At 34.6% G+C, this 21,014-nt stretch overlaps 1 protein-coding gene across 1 annotated transcript in view; it reads right to left on the bottom strand.

Moving 5' to 3' along the window:
• The window catches only part of SHOC1 (shortage in chiasmata 1), a gene marked incomplete at its 3' end in the record, with an annotated part of 45,968 nt that extends 25,241 nt beyond the window's left edge, over positions 1-20,727 (bottom strand). Inside the window, exons 1-9 of the mRNA XM_082075158.1 lie at positions 20,648-20,727; positions 17,395-17,576; positions 13,303-13,465; positions 11,986-12,088; positions 11,130-11,280; positions 5,743-5,872; positions 4,791-4,885; positions 3,593-3,835; positions 1,282-1,731 (exon numbers count right to left, since the gene is read on the bottom strand). Of these exons, the coding sequence (XP_081931284.1) occupies positions 1,282-1,731; positions 3,593-3,835; positions 4,791-4,885; positions 5,743-5,872; positions 11,130-11,280; positions 11,986-12,088; positions 13,303-13,465; positions 17,395-17,576; positions 20,648-20,712 (1,582 nt within the window). The 5' untranslated portion in view covers positions 20,713-20,727. The remainder of the gene's footprint in view (positions 1-1,281; positions 1,732-3,592; positions 3,836-4,790; positions 4,886-5,742; positions 5,873-11,129; positions 11,281-11,985; positions 12,089-13,302; positions 13,466-17,394; positions 17,577-20,647) is intronic.
• Between the last annotated feature and the right edge of the window lie 287 nt (positions 20,728-21,014).

Raw genomic sequence — 21,014 nt, 5'->3', positions numbered from 1 at the left:
TCTCTATATAGCAGACATAACTGATCTGCAACACTGGGGTATAGCTGTAAAAATACTCTAAACTGCATTTAACTTACTTGTCTTTCAATACATTTGGACTTCTTGTTAGGAGTGTCAAGGGCAGGGGGTCGAGTGCATCCACAAGGAGATGCAGTTCTAGTCAGAGTTCACTAGATGGTAGCATAAAACTTCAGATACCTTGATCAACTTTAAAAATTGGGATTGTTGCTTTCTGGAAGTGTTTCATGCATGTCTACCAGCATCAGTAATAGAAGAATTTTCTTCAAGAAACAATTCGCTCCACAAGATTACATACATTTGCAGTTAAATAAATATCCCTATTCAATAGGAATTACTGCTGAAAGCTTTTATGTAACAATTACTAGTATTGTTATTTTTGTTTTTAACGCTGGGACAGATATCTGAAGCGATAAAAGTTATTGTCAAAATCCCGCCATGTAAGTCCAAAAATGAAAAATATTCTTTTTTTTTTTAATACAACTTTATCCTGAAAAGTGAATCTGGAAATATGTCACTGTCTCCCAATATTTTGTGCCACAAATATTTAAAAAAACCCCAAACAAATAAGTATGTCCTTGTACTTCTTTCCCCACTCTGCTGTTTTGCATTCTGCAATAGTCAATGCATAGCCTGAGACTCTTTCAGATAAGTATTATTACCAACAAGAACAGGGCTACCAAAAACTTTCTGTTTTCCGTAAGACTTGTTCTGCCTCTTTGATAGGGTTTGCACCACAGTAACTGGCTCAAATGATTCTTTGCAGAGAAGAACTTTAACTCTTGTTCATTGTCTAGGCTATGCTGGTTCTACAAAAGTAAGAGTCCTGATAATTGCTATTTGATCAATACAATTGATAACTACTATTTATCCAAAGAGGTCAGGAGATCTGATTCACAACATGGATAGAAGAGATCTTCTGAAGTAAGTACCATTTAGAGTTACTTTGTCAGAACAGGAATAAACTCCTATGTTTATTTTACTAAAAATCACTTCCATCATCAAAAAAACCCCCAAACCCAGACCAAAAGCACTCTCCCAACCAGAACAAAGAAAATCCCCTAAGATACCTAAAGGAAAAAACAAAAGGTAAGATTGCTAGCTGAAAATTCATCTACATTAAAGATCATTAAAATGTTACCATTAACACTAAAGGAATTTTTTTCCCCATAAGTCTACTAGCATAAACTAGAATCTATTGGAGCTGGTATAAGAAAGCAGAATTAAACTCGGAAAAAAGTCAAAATAAACTGGTTCACATACCTTTTTCAGGACTATCTACATCATTATTTTCCTCTCTTTGAGTGAGTGTATGCTTAGATCTCAGCATGATAAAGTTGCTCAGATCAGAATCATCATTGTCCCATTTTGTAGCAAGTGAAGATGATGCAGGCTTTTGACTACTGGACAAGTTATCTTGTCTGGAAGACAAATCTTTACAGCTGACTGATTCAGATGACTTGGGGCTTTTCTTCTCTTGGTTTAGGAAATAAATTGCCTCTTCTACCTTATTCTGTTTTATGCTTCCTCTGGTAAGCTCTTCCACAGGTGTATTTGTACTGTGAATTTTGGCAGATGATGCAGCATTCATATGCATGGCAAAGTACTGCCTTTGATTCTGTGGTGACATGTGAAGATTAATTGGTTTGTCTGACTGATGTCTTCCAGCAGAAAGTAGCTCCTGGTTTGTCACAGAATTATCTTCTAGCCATCCTAAAAAATAAAATTTCGTTTATCTGCTGCAACATATTTTTTTTCTGTTCTTCCTCCTGATTGTAGTTAAATATTTTGGATAATTATAGAGAAAGCTTTTTTTTTTTTTTTAATTTCTTCTTTCTGCCTTCCCAGATCACTAGAATCCACTTTTAGAAAATTTGTACTGATTAGTCCTAAGCAAAAACATACAATGTTGAGAAACAGTAGGCCACACTACTGTTTGGAGAAGACAGGAATAAAAAGAAGTAAAGAATGCAATTAGCTCCCTCTAACTACATGCCTCACTAGAACTGCAATTTTTTTTTGTACTGCTGCTGCACATTGTGAGAAATGCAGTTGTGATTCGTGCTGAGATGTTTAATGTTTACAGATATAACAAAATGAGGCATGGGCTCTGAACCTGGAAAAAGGAAAAGGCGGTTAAGTTCTATGTAAAAAGTTGTGAAACTTGTTTATGAAGTTATATTGATAGAGAGAACTAACATTTTAAGGGTTAACCAACCACATGAGTGCCTACTAACAAACTAACACTTTAAGCCACATAATGAATGCCTAGTTTAGACCCCTATGTAACCAATTGTGTTAAGAAAAACCAGAACCTCATCGAATGCCAAGATAAGAAGTTTTACAGCACCAGCTGTAACCTTGAGGAGACAAGATAACCAAGATTTACAGCAAAAGGGGGCATCAGTCTGGTTTCGGTCGACTTGGCAGGTTGGGTTCCAGCCAATTCATCATAATGAGCCAAAAAGGTAAAAAGTTTACTGTGACAAAGCTGAAGGAGCCTTCATCCAAAGACCTTCAAAGACCCCTCCTCAAAACCACCAAGTGACACTGCGCAGGCACAACAGTGGAGGGTCAAGGAGGAGACTATGAAAATGGTTATCTGAGATTCATTTCAATAAGAAGCGGGGAAAGGTTATGAAGATATATAGGCGTTCTTGGGATTATTATGAATATGTAATACCTTACTGTATTTAAGCACACTTCTTATTGTTAAAAGGTGTGCGTGTTGGGCGGAGCGAATCCCCCACACACCCAGCGCTGTTTTACTTATGCTTTAAAGAAGACGATTTAATGAATTGCATTAAACATTGCTGTTTATTCATGGAAAAAGCGTAAGTTGTTTATTTCAACATCCATGTTAAACATGGTAGCTAAACACTTTATGACAGGTAAAAAGCAGTTAAGTGGAAATGTTCTTTCATAAGCAGTGGCTATTTGTTTCACAATATATCATGCTGTAGCCAGCCCCTGGAGTTCTAGAACCACAATTCATGTCTTGCGGTCAGACCACAGTTACATAGTAAAACCTAAACAACTTTTTGCATTTTCTGTTAACGTTTGATTTTAAGTATGCATAATGGTCCATGAGAAATTCTGAAGCTTGTGAGTGCTTCGCATCTGAAACCACAGCCAGCATAAAAACCCCTCTGAATAGCATCACAAAATAAAGAATTTTCACTGCAGCATACTCTCCCCACTAACTGTCTGCATATAGGACTATATGAATATCTGATTTATTAAAATATTCCCATGCAAAATTGCTATTTGTTAAGAAATTCTCCTGTATGAAACTATTTTAATAAACAACAGTATGGCTGATGGAGGCTACTTTTCATCTGCACATTAATAGAAAAGAACTTTGTGTAGTTTAACACTTCTTATCATTTGTTCTAAATTTAATTGTAGTAGCATTGCTACTTCATGTTGCTATAAAACATTTTTTTCTTGAGAATAAGAAATCTTTGATTTCCATTCTTCTTGGGACTATGTAAGTGTCACTGTGTGATTCTCTGTTAAAGCATCTGACTTTGCCTTTTCATCTTTTTTTTTTTTTTTAAAAGAAGGTACTTACTTTCTAACTGATGTGATGTAAATCGTGTGAATGTTTCTACTTCTGTAGGAAGCAAACTGTTTGCATTACTGGCATTCATATTTAATTGCTCCAAAGTTTCTATGGAGGCTGGATTTAAACCAAAACGAAGCCACCAGTCCTCCTCTAGTGAGCTAAGCACTGGTGCTTCTACCTCAAGTGGTAACAATTCCTTCAGTTCCGAAAGCGAATGAGGCTGATATGCAAGTTTAACTGTCTGACATTCTACAAAAAACCAAAAATCAACATATAATATTAGTAATCCAGAAAAATGAAAAAACGTCATTTTGGAAATGAAAGCTCCCAAGTACTGATGACCTACTACATGTATCCATAGCTCATAATTCCATTTGTAACTCAGCGTCCACTAATAGCAAAGCAGAGTTATCAGAGCAAGTGTGCTTTTTATTTACAGAGTGTACAAGTAAGGGGGGAGATCTAACGATGTGTAGCTGCATTACTAAAGCTACAAATGACCTTCTTCATTATCTGTGGGTTTACCTGTCATGCTTTCAAGGATTTAACATAACCCTTACCTGAAAAAAAAATTGAACTGAAATAGTAGTGGGCCTACCATTTTCAACTATAAATGAATGCACAAATGAGTTGGACAACATAAATCAATATGCATAAATGAATCCTGAGACTTGTAAAATGAAGGCAAATAAAATGAAAGAACAGTGGTAATGAGTATTCTGATACTGTCAGAAATAACCTGCAGTTTATTTTGGTTTTCTTATATTTTGCTTCCTAACATGAACTCAGCTCTTGTCAAGTTATCATCTTCCATTAACAGCATTTTCTAATGTTTGATACGTATTTTGAAACATTACTTAAGTAGAATAGTACACAGAAAAGAATTTAACAGATGACCCAATTTCAATTACCACAGTTATAGAATATAGTTAGTAGTAGTGAGCTGAACATTTTCAAAATGAAGTAAAATTTACTTCATTAAAATTACCTCCATAGAGGGATACATGACGTAACAACTGTTATGTTGCCATACTGTAATTTTGTATACGTACTAAAAGAGTAAGATAATACAAACTTCAGAGAGTTACATTAATTGGATAAATCTCAATGATTCAAAAGATGTGCTCTGTAATATAATGTTATCTTTTTTGCTATATTCTTTCCATGGACATGGAACTCTTCAACATCAATTAGAAATTCTTACCGACAAGCAAAAGAGAGTTCATATTATCCCGATACTTCTCTGCTTGCCATACCAAACATTCTAAGTATTCCCTAGAGGGCTCTGTAATCAAAATACTAAGAAGAACATAAAACAAGACTGAGAGGTATGAAGTTTAACTGCATTATCTTTTGAATTTTATTTTATACAAAACTACCATTTAAAGATCTGCTTTCTCTCTAAATTTTCAGTTCATTTATTCACTCATGCTTAAAAATTTTTTCTTGTCCATATACAAGGTCACTCCATGCAACACTACGGTGAACAGGAAGGAGTGAGAGGAGCCATCAAGGCTGGTTCATAAAATAAAGCAACACCAAATAAGAATTCTATCTAAACTGTGGTTCCCTCCCCAAAAGATATTTAAATTATTTGTGCATATATGAGAAAGATAGCAAGGCAAAAATGCTAGTCTTGCAAATAAGATGTGAAGAAAAGAATGAAGCAATCCTCATCCTATGTCAGCATGAAAAGGTTTAAATTCCATTGTTGGGGAATATCCCCAAAACACAGACAATACTTTCTTCCTCTATCTCTTCTGCAGATTTTGTGGGTGACACTTGCTCAACATATGTGTTTACCATATGTATAAATTAATGTAGATACAGACATACATACTTGCTACATAAATATTTTTAAATATTTACAATTGCCTACTCCAGAAAAGAGATCTGATGTTCAGGCTATGAAGTCCCCTCGGAGAAAGAATTCTACAGTAGCAACTGCCATTTCCTTTCTCAAGCTCCCCTGAAGAGCCACAGACATGGACCATTCACTCTGTTCCCTCTTTCATGCACAACACAAAAATATGTAGCTGTCTCAAAGAACACAACTACCAATTCACAAATAGACTAAAGTTATTTTTGCACTGATTTTGAAGATTTATGAGTTAAAGGATTTATGACAGGATCTATCAGTACAAAGTTTTCGATACCTGTTACCAGAAAGGAGAATAGGTTCTTCTTGAAGTCCTGTGCACAGAGAATTAACCCATGATCTTTGTTGTCTGCATGGAGGAGTTAAAGGCACTTCCATTTCATCTTTCAGATATGGAACATATTTAGCTAGAAATTGCATAAAGCCCCACCCAAAACAAAATTTAAAAAATTAAATCACAAAGCCACTTGTGAATGAAGCACACATACTTAGTAATTTTACACTAGTCAAGTTTTGGATTAAAATACAAACTATTTTAAAGGGACAATTTGCTATTTGAGCAATAAAACCTAAATACTTCTCATTTAACTTCTAGACAGTTTGGGTATAATAATGTGTAGATCACATTCCTTTACTCATTCTATAATGTAGTTCTGGCTATATACTCCTTCCATGTAAGACGATTTTTATGGTTAAATCACCAGGTACTATGGCTGAGGTTTTGATATTAGGTGTTCATCCTGTGTGTCTTCTTAGATAGTTCCCACATAAATGAAGTTAAGTATATGGGACAGAGACTGGAGACAATGTTGTGATGTCTGTAACATTCAGATGAACGGGCTCGGGAACTTCAGAAAGTCAGAATTTCAAAAACAAAATTACTGTTTCAAGCAGAATTAGTACTCATTGTAATTTTTAGGGATGACCACTTCAATTACAACACCACATTTTGTAAAGCAGTATAGAAACAAACCTGGCATGTTAAAAGTCCCCTGCAAGTCACTTTTCACATCCTTTTTTTTTGCCAATCATATTAAATGCACACATTTTAATGGGTTATTGATTTTCATTCAAATCTAATAAAGATTTTGAAACTTCATTGAATTTGGCGGCATTCCATCAAAATTGGCGCTATACATGATTCCTCTGGTATTCACCTCTCTGGAATTCTCCTAATCATACATCTTGCTAAGCTTGACTAGAAAATAGAGACCACAAAGAACACAGTTCCTCCATGTTCTGTGAAAACTAACAGCCAGAAAAAATTTCAGTAAGTGTCTCCATAAGGAAAAACACTTGTTGCAAAATCCCTATTTATTGCAACAGGCGGCAGGCAGCTGCAATCACCCTACACACATTGTCTGGCCAACTGGCACACATTAATCAGCCACCCGCCCAGATGCTTACAGCTGCTCCTTGTCCAACCAAAAAATCAGATTGTACGGCACAAACGGCAGAAAGGATAAAGGACAGCATTAGAAAGCCAGAGAAGGTACAGTGCACATTGAAAAAAACAAAAAAAAAAGGTAAGAAATAAAAGAGGTTACAAAAGAAAGAAACACATTTCCAACCAATATAATTCATTTGCCATTTACTTAGATCAAAAAAAGCTTCGTGAGCTTCTGCTGTGAACTTCAGCTCACAAACTTTTTTTGTGGTGAAAAACAAACCTAGCACTTTTCATTGAACATGACAGAGAGTTGATCTCAGGATATCAAAAATTCCTGACATATACAAAAAGAAAAATTATTTCTCTTTGATTCTCTTTGAGCATTACTATTCATATTAATTCTTGTCTAATTATTTTTGCTTTTGAGACTGGAATGTTTTGACAAGCTACAGTAGTTAAACTCTGCCTCCACTCAGTGTGCCATTCCACTTGTTCCTGTCCCTCAACCCTTTTATCAATAAACAATCCTCACAGGTACCAGGAATGGAAGGCAAACAATGAAACGTCTACAGAAAATGCCATTATTTTCTGACTGTTTCTTTTCTAAGTTCAAGCAAACATATTTCACTTCTGGTAACTCATAAATAGCAAAGTGAATAAGGAGGAGAAGACTGTATGGGATCTCTTCTGAAATTTCACACCTGATACAGGATTAGCAGGGTGTCTTAGTAGTGGCATGTACAGGTTTGCAGGTCTCTATCCTGCAAACCTGTTTTTTTAAGTATATACTCAGATCTGCAGAGTATATACTTAAAAAAAAAAAAAATATATATATATATAAGCTGTCTGTGCCCCAATGATTGAATTTTGCCTGATTCAAAGGCAGAGCTAAGCCAGCAAAATGGCAATAAAGATCAATGCCACAACTTTCTTTAAAACAATTCAAGATGGTTTGATTACAAATCTACTCTGGAAGAACAGATAATATCCTAGATAAAATTATAGTCAACTTCTTATTGCTATATACAGGAGGAGGATCTCAATCTTCTCAGATCTACTGCATCTGAAATCCTGATCATCATAAGCTTTAGAAGAGCTGTAGGTAGCTCACTAGATTCAGATTACAGTTAGTCATGCTTGTCTTGGTGGGACAATATGCAGTAGGTTTGCCTTGAGCTTTTATATCAGACACTTTTGAGTTAATATGATTGCTCCCACAAAAAGGCCACTACAATACAATATAAGGAGTGTAATGCTATTAGCCTGAAGGGGCTATCATCATTCCAGTATAAATCATATTGAAACTGAGATAAGAGAATAAGAGAAGCCTTGATCTGGAGAAAACTCAAAATTTCTCAAGGATTTAGTAACTGCTGGATGGAAAATTATCAAGTGAACATGCACTGGAGGATAATACTACTACTGTACAATGCATTAATGGCTAGACTTTTTCCAAGCTAGGATACACATTAGGGCACTCTGTCCAGATCACATCCATTTCTAAATGTCACACACACACACACACACACATTAGCTAATATTCAACATTTTCAGTTTATTTCTGTGGAAAACAGCTCTGGTGACTACGTGGCTTAATTTCTCTATCACACAGCATTACTGAACCATTTGCAAAACAAAATGGCTGCACAGGAATTTTTAACCTCTAGAAGTATACTCAGTACTTCTCCCTGAACTGTCCTCCATTACCGCCTTTTGAAAGCATTTATGTAGGACTTAAACAAACTTGAAACTGTGCTCTTTTACTCCATAATTTTAATCAATATTCCTTAATTTTCCTCTGTCCTCTACATAAGTTGTTAGATAAAAAAAATCCAAAAAGCTAATCAAGTGCAAAAGATATAGACACCACTTGCAGCCAAAAGCAACATGATGGAACTGTAAAGTTGATTGTGTTTAGCTTTTAAAACTCTTGAAAGGAGTGTGGCACTTCTAATTGCTTAAGGTGCAGGTACGAAACAGCAGATTACACAAAACAAACATTCTTTCCTTATAGATATACAGTGCATGTACTCCCAAGAACAGAATATAGGGACAGTCACTTGAAGAATGTATATTAAATACCACCCCTTGATTTATGTAGATCCTCCTACCTGACTCACAGAATTCCAACATATTTCTCCTATTACTGGAGCAAACCTCTTGTGGTATGGGACAGTACTTGGATGTTTCTATTTGGTATGTAATTTCTGCTTTGAGATCTGAAAACATAAAGTGCCATAAATGAACCATTTATTCCTTTTTCCTGTCAGAGCAATTTTTTCTTCTAAAATTTTTATTGAATCTCCATAATACATCACTATGAAAAATTACAGTTATGCTTAGTATGCTGTAGCTGCTCAGAGAGCAGTGTTCCCTTTCGTCCCTTAAAAGTGTCAGAAAAAAATACAATTTAGTATAGTCATTGTCTGAGCTATTCTTATGACTACAGTGATGTGATTTCTGGAACAAGCAGGTAGCCTAAATGCAGTTTACCAGGAGTTCGTGTATGATGTAGATTCTCTTGCTACTAAAAAGGACTAAAACAGAACAAAAAGAATAAAAGTTTGATGTCTATGTACAAAATCCTCAACCCTTTGCAGCGGAGGTTGGATCATTCAGCTTGGATCATGGCATGTACGTTGTGATGTACTGTAAGTATCAGCAGAATGCACATGAAACTGCTTTAGTCAAATGCACACTTTAAAAAGTATTGTTCCTGTCTTCAGTAAGAGACTGGACTACTCCAAATTGCTGCCCTTTCAGCAATAGAGTCTAGCACACCTCTCCACACTCAGAAGCATTAAGCTTCTTTTAGCTGCTTCATGTCAATCTGTGCTGGTTTGACTGAAAACAAGTTAATTTTCTTCATGCAGTTAGAAACCTTTCTTTTTCATAGCCAGCATGGACATTATTTGGACTTAGTTTTAGAACACGAGATAACACTCCAGGACACAGTTGACATTTTTAATTGCTCTAGTCTGAGAGCCAAGGAGGTTCTGAGCTCAGCCCACAGGTGTGAGGCATTGAGGAATGGGGTCATGGATGGGGCAGAGATTGACTAACATCCAGACTGAACAATAAGAGTATTCCATCCCATTAGCATCATGCTTCAGATTTAAGGAGAGTCAGGATCTTCCGCTTGCTCTCTTGTTCTCAGCTCTTCGCTCTTGGAGGCCTGTTGGGGGGAGTTCTGTTCAGGACTTTCCTTAGTTTGGCCTTTTGGCATCCTATCATTTTGCAGAGGCCTCTGGGCCTTTCTGCCTTTTTTCTTTTTTTTTTTTTTTCTCTCTGGGATCGGCTGTTCAGGACCAGGTGCTGCTTCCTGGGACTGGCTGCTCAGTGTGGATGGAGTTCGTGAGGAATTGGATTAAGAATCTTTTATTTTACATTCTATTTATATTTTTACATATATGTTTACTAGTAGCATATTAGTATTTTGTTAATTTATTGAACTGTTTATCTCAATCCAAATTTCTCAATTCCCTTTTGATTCTGTCTCCTATTTGGGGGTTGGAGGAGGGAGTGAGTGAGTGGCTATTATGGTTGTATTGCTAGCTTGGGTTAAACTATGACACAACCAAAAAAGCAGTTTTCCTCACTTGTTTACTAAACCAAACACTTTAGTTTTTTTTTTAATCAAACCAAAAATATCTCAGGCGATGTCTTTTTCTTTAACTACACAAAATACTATCATAGACCTCAATCCAGTAGCCACTAATTGTCACTAAAGGTGTACTTATCTGGAGTATAAAAGCATTTAGTAACTCCTCTTAAATTCCTTTAAAGAGTTACTACTGTCATTCAGATTATTCCGATTATCCATGGAAATATGTAACCCTTTTTCCCCAGAAATCTGCTTTCATGTTTGCAATTACAATGTAATACGAGAAATTCATATGATATGACAACACTGCATACAATGTTCATGAGGATCTCTCTGAAAGTAGAATTAGTTACACATTAAGAAAACATAACACTACATTATTGTATTCATGGTAGACCTGGATTTAATGAATCACAGCTCATGTTATGTTTGTTTCCAAGATTACAACACAACCATGGATTGAATCAAATGGCAAATAGTTCACTTCCCCCTGGCTACCTGAGGAGACATTGCTAATACTCAGAAATTTGGGTACAGCACCACTGACAGTCTAATTCAGAGAAATTCTCATTTGATAGGCTGTGCACTGGATTTAAAAGAGCTGTATTGTGTTAAATGTGTGCAAATAAAAGGAAAATCAGGTGAAGCGTTTAAGAAAACCAGCTCTCACCTTCTTTGAACAACTCTTTGCACATGTCTTCATCAGCCATAGTTTCTGGAGCTAAATTGAACAACTCTTTCAGTTCCAAGTGTGATGGAATCTTAAGAGAATCTGATCTGCCATTGCTGGGTTTGTAGAACTGAACAGGCAACATGAAATACTGGAAAACATTAATCACAACAGAATGGCAAGTAAATTTCCTTTGATGCTACTGTACAGTCTAAGCTTTTTCAAAATCTTGAAACAGCTTAATTCTAAACCAATTTAAAAGCTTTTAAAAAATAAGTCATATGACATTTACACAGCATACACAAAGATTTGGTAAATACAGAGGAAAAAAAATAGTGTTACGGTATTTCAAATTGAGTCAGTGGAGCATAAAGGGTAGATCTGAACTTACAGTTCCCAATCAAGTAAAATCCTCATTTATTTCACTGGCAGTTTGGGGTTTTTTTTTAGAATTTTGAAAAATTGACTAAAAAATACATCTGACTTCTTTTTAAAAAAGAAGCAAAGCTGGCCCCTCAGATCCCAGAACATGTCTTAGAACTTTCCCTTTCCCATGCAGGTGTCAAGAATGTTCTAGTTCATTTTTATTCTTAGCATAACAGTACCTACTGTCATCACTGTCATCACATCAGGTCTGAGCGAGAAACAGCTGATCAGAGTGAAGATTCCCAACAACAGCATCCAAGAATTAAAAAACCTCAAATAATACCAGTGTTCTGTAATCTTGGAAATATGAAGGCTACAAATATTTGGCAAGTATGAAAAGAATGCAGTGAAATGACTGGCAGATGAACACTTATACATAACACAAAGCAATTACTAATACAGTAGTTAGTAAGAAACAATACAATGGTACCTCTTCATCTTTTACAGATACAGTATGGAAGTTTTCTTTAATCCCCTGCAATTCTTTTTTACTCTCTTGCATCTCCACTTCATTTTGCAAAGTCAAATGTTCCCTTTAAAAGATCATAAGACAAAGCAAGTCACTTGTTTGTATTACTTTTTATCTAAGACTGAAAGTCTTAGCAGTAGCTTTGATGGCCGTATAGGTGGCAAAAGTTGTTTGTTTTTACAAATCCATGCTTTTCTAAGAAAGCAATTCCAAGGGATGCTGTACCAATCTGTTTAATTAACCGAAATTCTTTTTCAATAAATAGTACATTATATGCAGAGTAGAACCACTTAATTTGGGACCTCCCTTAATAAAGTTACAGAAAAAAAAAAGTTCATCATCTCAACATGTAACTCCTGTTTTATAAAAATGCTTTCTGCAAAAGCTGCAGACCTATTTTTCTTCTAATGTGAAGTTTTTCTGCTATATACCAAATTTCTGTAATCTGTAACACTGACATTATTTATCTTTTGTCACCTTTCATTTCTGTTTTCAGGAACTGCTCAGCACCAAAGAGGGCAGAGTGTGCTCACTATTAACTAAAATGAAAACTAAGTTTCCTATTTCAACTGACAAACTTTTAAAATGCCAAGAAGTAAAACTCAGGAGTGAGGCTACTACTTGCCTTGTAAAGCAAGGATAAAAGCAGAACAGGGATGAAAATTTTTCAAGCAGAAAGAAAACCTTCCATTAGGTTTGGCCCTCATGGCCATTACAGGTACTAATTCTAGAATGACTTTTTGGGGGGATAGTTTCCCATCAGTCCCAAGTGCAAAGGAAGCACACAAGTCATCCAGACATGGAGTAAATCAGTACAAAATTTAGCCAGACTTTATGAATATATGTATACAGCTGAATATATTTACAAAATACTAGGCACAGTCTGAATATAACTTATACCTGTTTTAATGTATTAATACCATATGACATCATTCGATTAAATTCAATCAACATAGCAATATGAAAGGGAGGAAAAAAATAAGACTAATTAATACTTAAACTTGAAGAAACACAATGCAGAAAGGTAAGAGCATAGATTTATTGACAGCATGACTGAGACGTGAGAAGGAAGGAACACGGCAGCATGTGTAAAATCCTGGCTCAACTAAATTTAGTGGCATTTTACTGATAGGGAATCAGTCAGTCTGAGGGAGGACCAGGTCCCTTAAAGATGGACATTTTAGTTAAAAAGTTAACATTCAACAGATGTTAAAATGTTAATGGCATTACACACCAACTATTAGTTCTGTTTAATATTATAGAACAATTTGTAGATACCTGAAAATATTCTCTTCTGTAAAATTCTGTCCTTCAGAATCTAAAAGGGGATCTTTCACTAAAAAAAACTGTAGTCTGCTCAGAAGTAGAGATGAAGTAGGCAGTTTTTTACGAAAATTTTCAAGATTATCAATAAAAACAAGTTCCTCTTCCACACATAAATCTGAAGGAAGAAAAAATACATTAACAAACAATAGAAACATAACAAGAATTATCAGAATAAAAAGAATTGTTAATCAAGTGTTGGAATGCTATAAATATCAGCAAAAAAATAACTACTTTTTACTTTAAATATTTCAGGACTTTTAAGTTTTAAATGTATGGAAGTCTAAACTTCCAGTGGTTCAAGTTATAAGCTTTGGTTTTCTTTTGCTTTTTCATTTGTCTTATATAACACCTCTTAAAAAGAATAGGTACTTTCTTATATTTTCTTTGTTTGGATTGTAAAGTATGATAAAGGAACTTTTTGAGGTAGGTTTTGGCTGAGAAACTTAGTTCAGTGCAATTTTTACTGTAGAAATGAGGCAGTCTCTCCGTACACAGCAAAATCTAAATAGAGATTCTCTAACTCTGAAGGAACAAAACATCTATTTACAAAACGAGCAAATAAAAAAAATAGGTTACAAGTTATTATGATTTCAAGAAAGATGACATTACAGACCTTAATTTCTTCTGAGTTTAGACTACTGTGTTCCATGAGACAGAACTGATGCAGTAATCGCAACTCTATTTGACGCACTTCTTCACATTTGCAATATGGTATACACATACATATACACACATATTGTACAGATATAATACATATAGAAAGGAAAAGGGAATTTTTTGTTCTTCTTCCTTATTTTTTACCAACATGGAAGCTTCCTTCTCTCCACATCCCCCTTTCAGTCACTGGATGACTATCTGTAATCGCCTTCTTTCCCTTCCTAGTAGCCGGCATGCAGATACTGATTATGTTTTCCCCAGACTGTTTTACACTAACACAAACAGATCCCCATAAAGAAATCTATCAATTGAAAAACAAATGCCACGTTATAAATTGCCTCTGCTTAATGAGATGAACAGTTCAGGAGAGACTACTAGAACTGCTAGCAGCTTATAAAGCTTAAAGTACCTCCAATTAAAAATTGACATATTTTCTGACATAATTTACAAAATTCCTGATGTATTCTTCTTCCTTTTCTTCAGGCAACTAGGAAAACAAAGTAGGAAGCACCTCAATATTCAGGCAAATAGTGGTCACAAAATTAAGTGCTAAAATCAATCAGAAGAAAAAGACTGCTTCAATTACATAAACTTGATCATGCTGTCCTCAAATAATATCTGATTTGATTTTTCTTAATTCAAAGACAGCAGGATAACTCCTAATATGCTAACATTATATTAGGTCAAATAAGGCACAACTTTGCCCTTGACTACACTTAGTGTCCCAATTTAGCTACAGTTTTAATTATTTTTCTTATATTCATTTGTATAGGTTTTTTTTTTTTTTTTTAAATTACAAGTGGCTCTAGTATTTAAAGTTTACAAAAAAAGGAGGGCGTTTTCCATTAATCTCACCACTCTAATATGATTCAAATATTTTAATTAGTGCATCTCTTCGTTAATTATAACACATTTTAACCTTTTACTTCCCACCTCAGGAAAGCATGCCTATGCAAGAATGCACTTACACATTTACTGAAGTGCCCTCCTGAAGTGGAATAAATGCATCACATAGCTAACTGCTTTCCTAAACCCGAATTTTACAAGTGGAGCAATAGGTGGGGTTTGAAAACCATAAACACCAGCGTTTGAAGTCAATACAGAACTGAACTCAGTTGCCACTTGATGATTTTAGGAAGTATAGTTCCACATTTTTAAAATGCTTATTTTTCAGAATTGTGACATGAATGCAGTATCATCACTTTCTTTGATTCAGTAATTTCTATTCATCAAAGCACTTTAAAAATAACTTTAATAGCCTTAAGCACATGCTCAAGTTGTATCAAGCAGGGAGCAAATATTCAGTCCATGTTTGAATGAGGGTTGCACCGCCAGTGCTGTCATGTGCTAGTGTAAAGTTAGTGCTCTTTAGCTTAATGGTATAAAGATGGTTATCATTCAACTATGACCATTTTCACATAAAAGACTGCCTATGCAAAACAAAAAGGCTATTAACAGCATGTTAAATACTGAAAATTTGTTTGTAATCTCATATAAATCTAATGCAATTTGGAAGAAGATTAGAACTCTACAGTTAATGACTGAACCAAATTAAGATTTTAGCTTTTCCGTTCAATGTGCTTCATATTTCACAGGTTTTAACTTTCTTACCGGTTTCCAGTGCTATAGCCCAGTAATAATTTATTAGCTACATTTTAAATGTGTGCATAACCGACTACACTAAACTTCATAACCTTATTTGAAATTTTTTTGCTTTAAACACTATTTCTTCTATATTACTTCTCAAAAAGTTAAATGACTGCAGAAATCAATTTTGTTCTCTGAAAGGCAGAACAGTTACATTAACAGAAATCAACATTAAACATTTTAATATGAACAAGCTGGTAGAAAAACAAAAACAAAAAGCTCCTACAGTAATAGAACAAGCTATTTAGAATTCAAATAGAACCTTCCTCTAGTGTCCTTTTTTTTTCAATACCCTTTGGATATTTATGTCATATCACCCACAATATTCCACTGCTAATAATTTTTATCTATCAGTAAATTTCCATGGTTTTGCACTCTCTGTATGTCATGCGTTTAGTGAAACCTAGTCAGTTTTGTGCTGTTAGCAGACTAGCTGGCTTCAATTAGCAGGTTCTCAATGACACAAAATAGCCTGCAAATCTTTCAGAATGGCAGCTTTTAAAAATGTTAGAATTAATACTTCCCTTAAAAATCAACAGATTTGCTAACATTGCCTTCTTAAACAGAAAGTTAGAAAAAGGGCTGGCAGTAACACATGGGTTACATTGAAAGATAATTATTGATCTGCTAATTCAATAAACCAGTCACCAGAATAGTGAATAATTTAATGTTCTGCCATAAAAAACCCACCAGTCTCTTTAACTGGCCTGATTATGGCTGTTTAAGCAAAATAATGATCTGTAGCTTCAAAATATATAAAATGTTATAGGAAACTTATATTGTTTTTCTTCCAGGCTCCTGTGCATGGAAACTTAACTCTCTTGAATATTCCTAAGAAAGTAATAGCTAAGACATCGGAAAGCATCTGAATTATTTTTATTGTTTTTGTAAGCACACAATATAGAGCTTTACTAATAATTGAAACCTTCTGCCATACACCACCTAACTCTGAAAAAAAAAAGAGCAGGTAATTACTTAATCAGATGAATTAAGATTACTGCCTTTCAGTTATTAACTGTAATACACTTGCATTGTTGATACTACGTTCCTAGTAAATGTTTTCTTGTACAATACTGTATCAAGAACCACTTGTCTCCTCTGTGTGACTGTGGAAAAAAGCTATTAGTAAATAATTACATTACTTTGCTTTTCTAAAGTAATATAACTGATAGATATAGAAAATCTCTATATTAAAAAATAAACCTAATAGTTCAGAATATTAAATTTTAATACAGTTGAATCAAACACTTTCTCAAGTTTTGCGTTCTGTGATCAGAATTCATTGTATCTATTAGGGTGTTAGTAATCACAAAATGTCAGAAAACACACAGGAACACAACCCAATTCAAACTATCATCATCCCAATCGCAAAGCGGAAACTGCTTACTTCTTTCCCTTCTTGACATGGTAAAAGAACATGCCACAAGGAGCTAATTCTATTGAAGTACAAAGGATCATTAGCATTCTGATCAATGCCTGGTAAGATTTATCTATTGTGATATTTTTTATCACCACCTGCTGCATATTTGATCAGCCTGAAACTTGTTTTTGCTTGCATCTATCCTGAACTGTTAAGACAAGCCCTGCTTGTTCAGGGAATAAATCTCTCTTAAATGGTTATAACTTATGCAATTGCAAAGGCTGTGATCACCTAAACAATGTCTTAAATGTCTCTGGATCATGCACAAAAATTGTGGAAGTTAAGACGCTGACTCAACAGAAAGTTAGAAAACACTCTACCTTGCCATTGTTCTTTAAATTCAGTGGCATTTTCAATCTTTGAATACTGGTCTTCGATGGACTCTTCCTTAAAAACATTCTTCAGAAATAAAAAAGGTTCTTCTATGTCAGTCTGAGAGCAGGGGTTTGAACTTGGAATAACTTCATTACTAATATGGAATGCTAGAGAGGAGATAGGTTTCCTAAAAAGCAGAAGAAAACACCTGACACTTAAGCTGTTGTAAAATCACTGTCATAACCGCCCTGACTTCTCAGTGAATCAACAGCACTCAAAATATCCTCTAAGAACTTTTATAATCACCATATTCTCTGAAGAAGATCAGAATTAGAGTTGTTATAACTATTCACTAGATCCATGGTCAAAATACATGTTTAAATCTTCCCCAAGAAAAAGCCCTTTTTGTTTACCCCCCGCATTAAATGGAACAAAAAAATAAAGGCTGGAAAAGAGCATTGAACCTATTGATGTCATAACATTCATGACAAAAAATTGTTGCTGGATTAAATGTATAGTTGCATCTCAAATATAATGCAGAAATTGCAGGTAACTGCAATAGGGAAAAGACAGGACAAATGAAGAAACAAACCCACTTCATTTTCCTGTCACTTTTCATAATAATCTCAATACTACTATTATTTGTCAGAAAAAACCCAACTGCTTGACAAATAAATAGCAAAATCATTTGACAACAGAAAAAAAAAAATCATAGTCCTGAGCTAATTATGCATCCAGACAAAAAATTTGTAATTGCTAATTAAAATACAGTCATGTTAATGCTATGTTATTCATATTAATGGACTGGAACAAACTAAGTCTGACTGATGAGTGTTGACACCTCTGAAGAACCCAAATTTCATGCTCATCTATAATTATTGAACTTAATATTCTAATTTCAGACAATTGATTCCTCAGCTGTGCATCCCATTGATTTATTCAGCTTTTTAATAATCTTTTGCATTAAGTGGTCTTGCTATTTGCTAGCCATCTGAAGGTAAATGTCATAAATGGAATCAGTATATAAGTGTACTTCTGAATTTCAGTATAGACCTTCCTGCTTAGGCAGTAACGACAAGGAACCTCTACCACACATCTTTAAAAAAAAAAAAAGTCAACTCTTTAAAAACATTTTGAGTATAGCTCAAAAGTTAATGTTGAGACTACAAGTAGTATAGTTCACAAGCAATAACTATGCAATACTGATAACACTTAATGTCCAAAATTTAACACAGCTTAAGTCTTTGAAAATCCATGGACCTTAGAACACTGTGCCGAGTTACATGTTGGCCAACTTCACTGAAATCAATGAGGTTTCCTATAGTTTTATAGATAGATCATGCCTAAGTGTATGCCAAAGGACCAAAGTCGAGAAGACTTTCCAGTTATTTATTCCTTCTCTTTTTTAAAAAAAAGCAAAATAATGTTGAAAGTTACAGAAGAAGTCACTGAAACATCAGAAAACTTTTAACTGGACTTTAACCCTTTTTAAAAGGTGACACTATGTCATGCTCTACTGGGTACTGTTTGGTAAAGCCGTGCTTATAAACAATTTTTTTTTCAAATTTTCTAGTTGACTGAGTCATGAAACTTGTTCAATGCTATTATCTTCACTACTGAGCACATGGCTGTAGGCCATTTAACAAAACCCAAGTTGAATACAAATACACTATCTTGGATATTTCTAACAGCATTATGACAAAAATAGAAAATGATCATCAATTGTGAACATTGATGTTCACATGATTTCCATTAAAATGGTAATATTGCAATCTGCATTCACTAGAACAGAACCAAGATACTCATGCTGTGTGAGAATCTAAGACATGAACCCTCTAGTCTTTCAAACTACTTGGCATTTTTGCATGTTAAAGCACTAGCACTCTCCAAGCAACTTCAGTTACGAGGACTCATCTTCTCGAGGTCTGCCAGAAAATAAGAGTAGCATATTCAGTGGATAACTGCAGAGTTTTTGGTTTAAATGACACACAGGAGTTTTGACAAAGCCAAACCCAGAATCAGCTCCCCAGACAGCCTTCGACTTCTTTAATGAAGCTCCACAAATTACATAATATTAGGAAAACACAACCTCTCCAGAGCCTATTATGATTATTACCTAATGATCAAATAATTACACAGAAAAATACCAAGAGAGTTAACTGTCCTTTTAAATTAAGGGTAAAGTTGTTTGTTTTGTTTTTTCTCCAAAAACCTCCCATTACGTGCTTTTTGTTCTAGTTTAATTCTCCTGCAGTAACTATGTTTTTGAAGGGCTATGCACTCCTTTTTCATGCAGTATCACTTCTACAGGAAAAGCATCTCTCCATTGACACAACAGAAGCAGAATTTCACAGACAGCCACATCATTCATTGCACAGCCCTGATCCACTCTATGAGCATGATCATTCCTGTACTGTGAATGAGCAGAGAAAAAATGATACGTAGCAATGTAATTACAAACTGTATCATAGTGAAATCACAAAGCGTGATGCTGAAAGGTACTGGCAAGCCTAGTGTTTATATGATTATATAATTCTGCAACCACAAGTTTTCTTCACAACCATTTTCTAATGCAGATTTGAAGATAACATAGCTTTAAGACTGGTCTGTAAAACCAAAATGTAATTTCTCTATTTCTTTCACACTGACAATTGTTTGAGAGCAGAAATACACACTTTTTTTTTTTTTTTCCAGAACCATAATGTGCTTTCATGTCTTATGTATGCTGAAAAGACTGTTGCGAAATGGTTTTTAAAATGAACTCTATTTCAGAGTTCATCTGATACATTCTGACTTTATAGATATGATTTTTAAATAAATACATGTATCTTCAATTGCTATAATGCAAGTTTGGCTTCTTATAGCTGCCTTTTACACCTTTTCAAAGATTTATAAAGACCATGTTTCGAAGAGCTTCATCTGCAGTTAAAAGAGTTAACTGTCTTCAGAGATGGAGAGAGGAAAAATGTCCTCATCACGCAGATTTCAGACACTTTCTCCAACATCACAAATAGATTACACAAGCATTATAAAAATGAGGTAAAGAAGCAGAGAACTCCATTTAAACAGAATGCTACTTTCAATGAAAAAGCCACCTTTGAGCTGTCTGCTACAGTGTATATCTATCTCCAGTGCACTGTACACATGCTAACGTCAGAAAACATTTCCATATTCTGTTATTGTCATTAGTTTATGATTCACAAAGTACCTGAATTATATCAAAGGCATCATACATGTTTTAAACTTAACGTTACTGACTTTTCCAGGAAATCCTCCACAGGGAAGCTTTTCTTCCACTGATCCAGTACTGAAATAGCGATCATGTTCTGTGTTGGAGTTACTGAGACAAAAAAAAGAGAAAAAGAATCACAGGAAAAACATTAGAATAAATTTTTATTTTTATGTATTGATCAAACCATTGCAGACACTAACCAAACTTTACACAGGACATACAGAAGAAAAAATGCTGTTAGCTTCCTTTATCAAAAGTAAATGCAGATAAACCAGAAAGATGCAAATACATATATATACATATATTTATCTCTATGCTTGCAAATTTCAATTTTTTCCACATCTCAAAACCTCAGCATCATCTTTCAAACCTTTCCCAACTAATCAGATTTAG

This window comes from Streptopelia decaocto, assembly GCF_964273445.1.
Source record: "Streptopelia decaocto genome assembly, chromosome: Z".
NCBI lineage: Eukaryota > Metazoa > Chordata > Aves > Columbiformes > Columbidae > Streptopelia > Streptopelia decaocto.
Note: the sequence above shows the minus strand (reverse complement) of the source record. Positions and strands in the feature narration are given on the sequence as shown.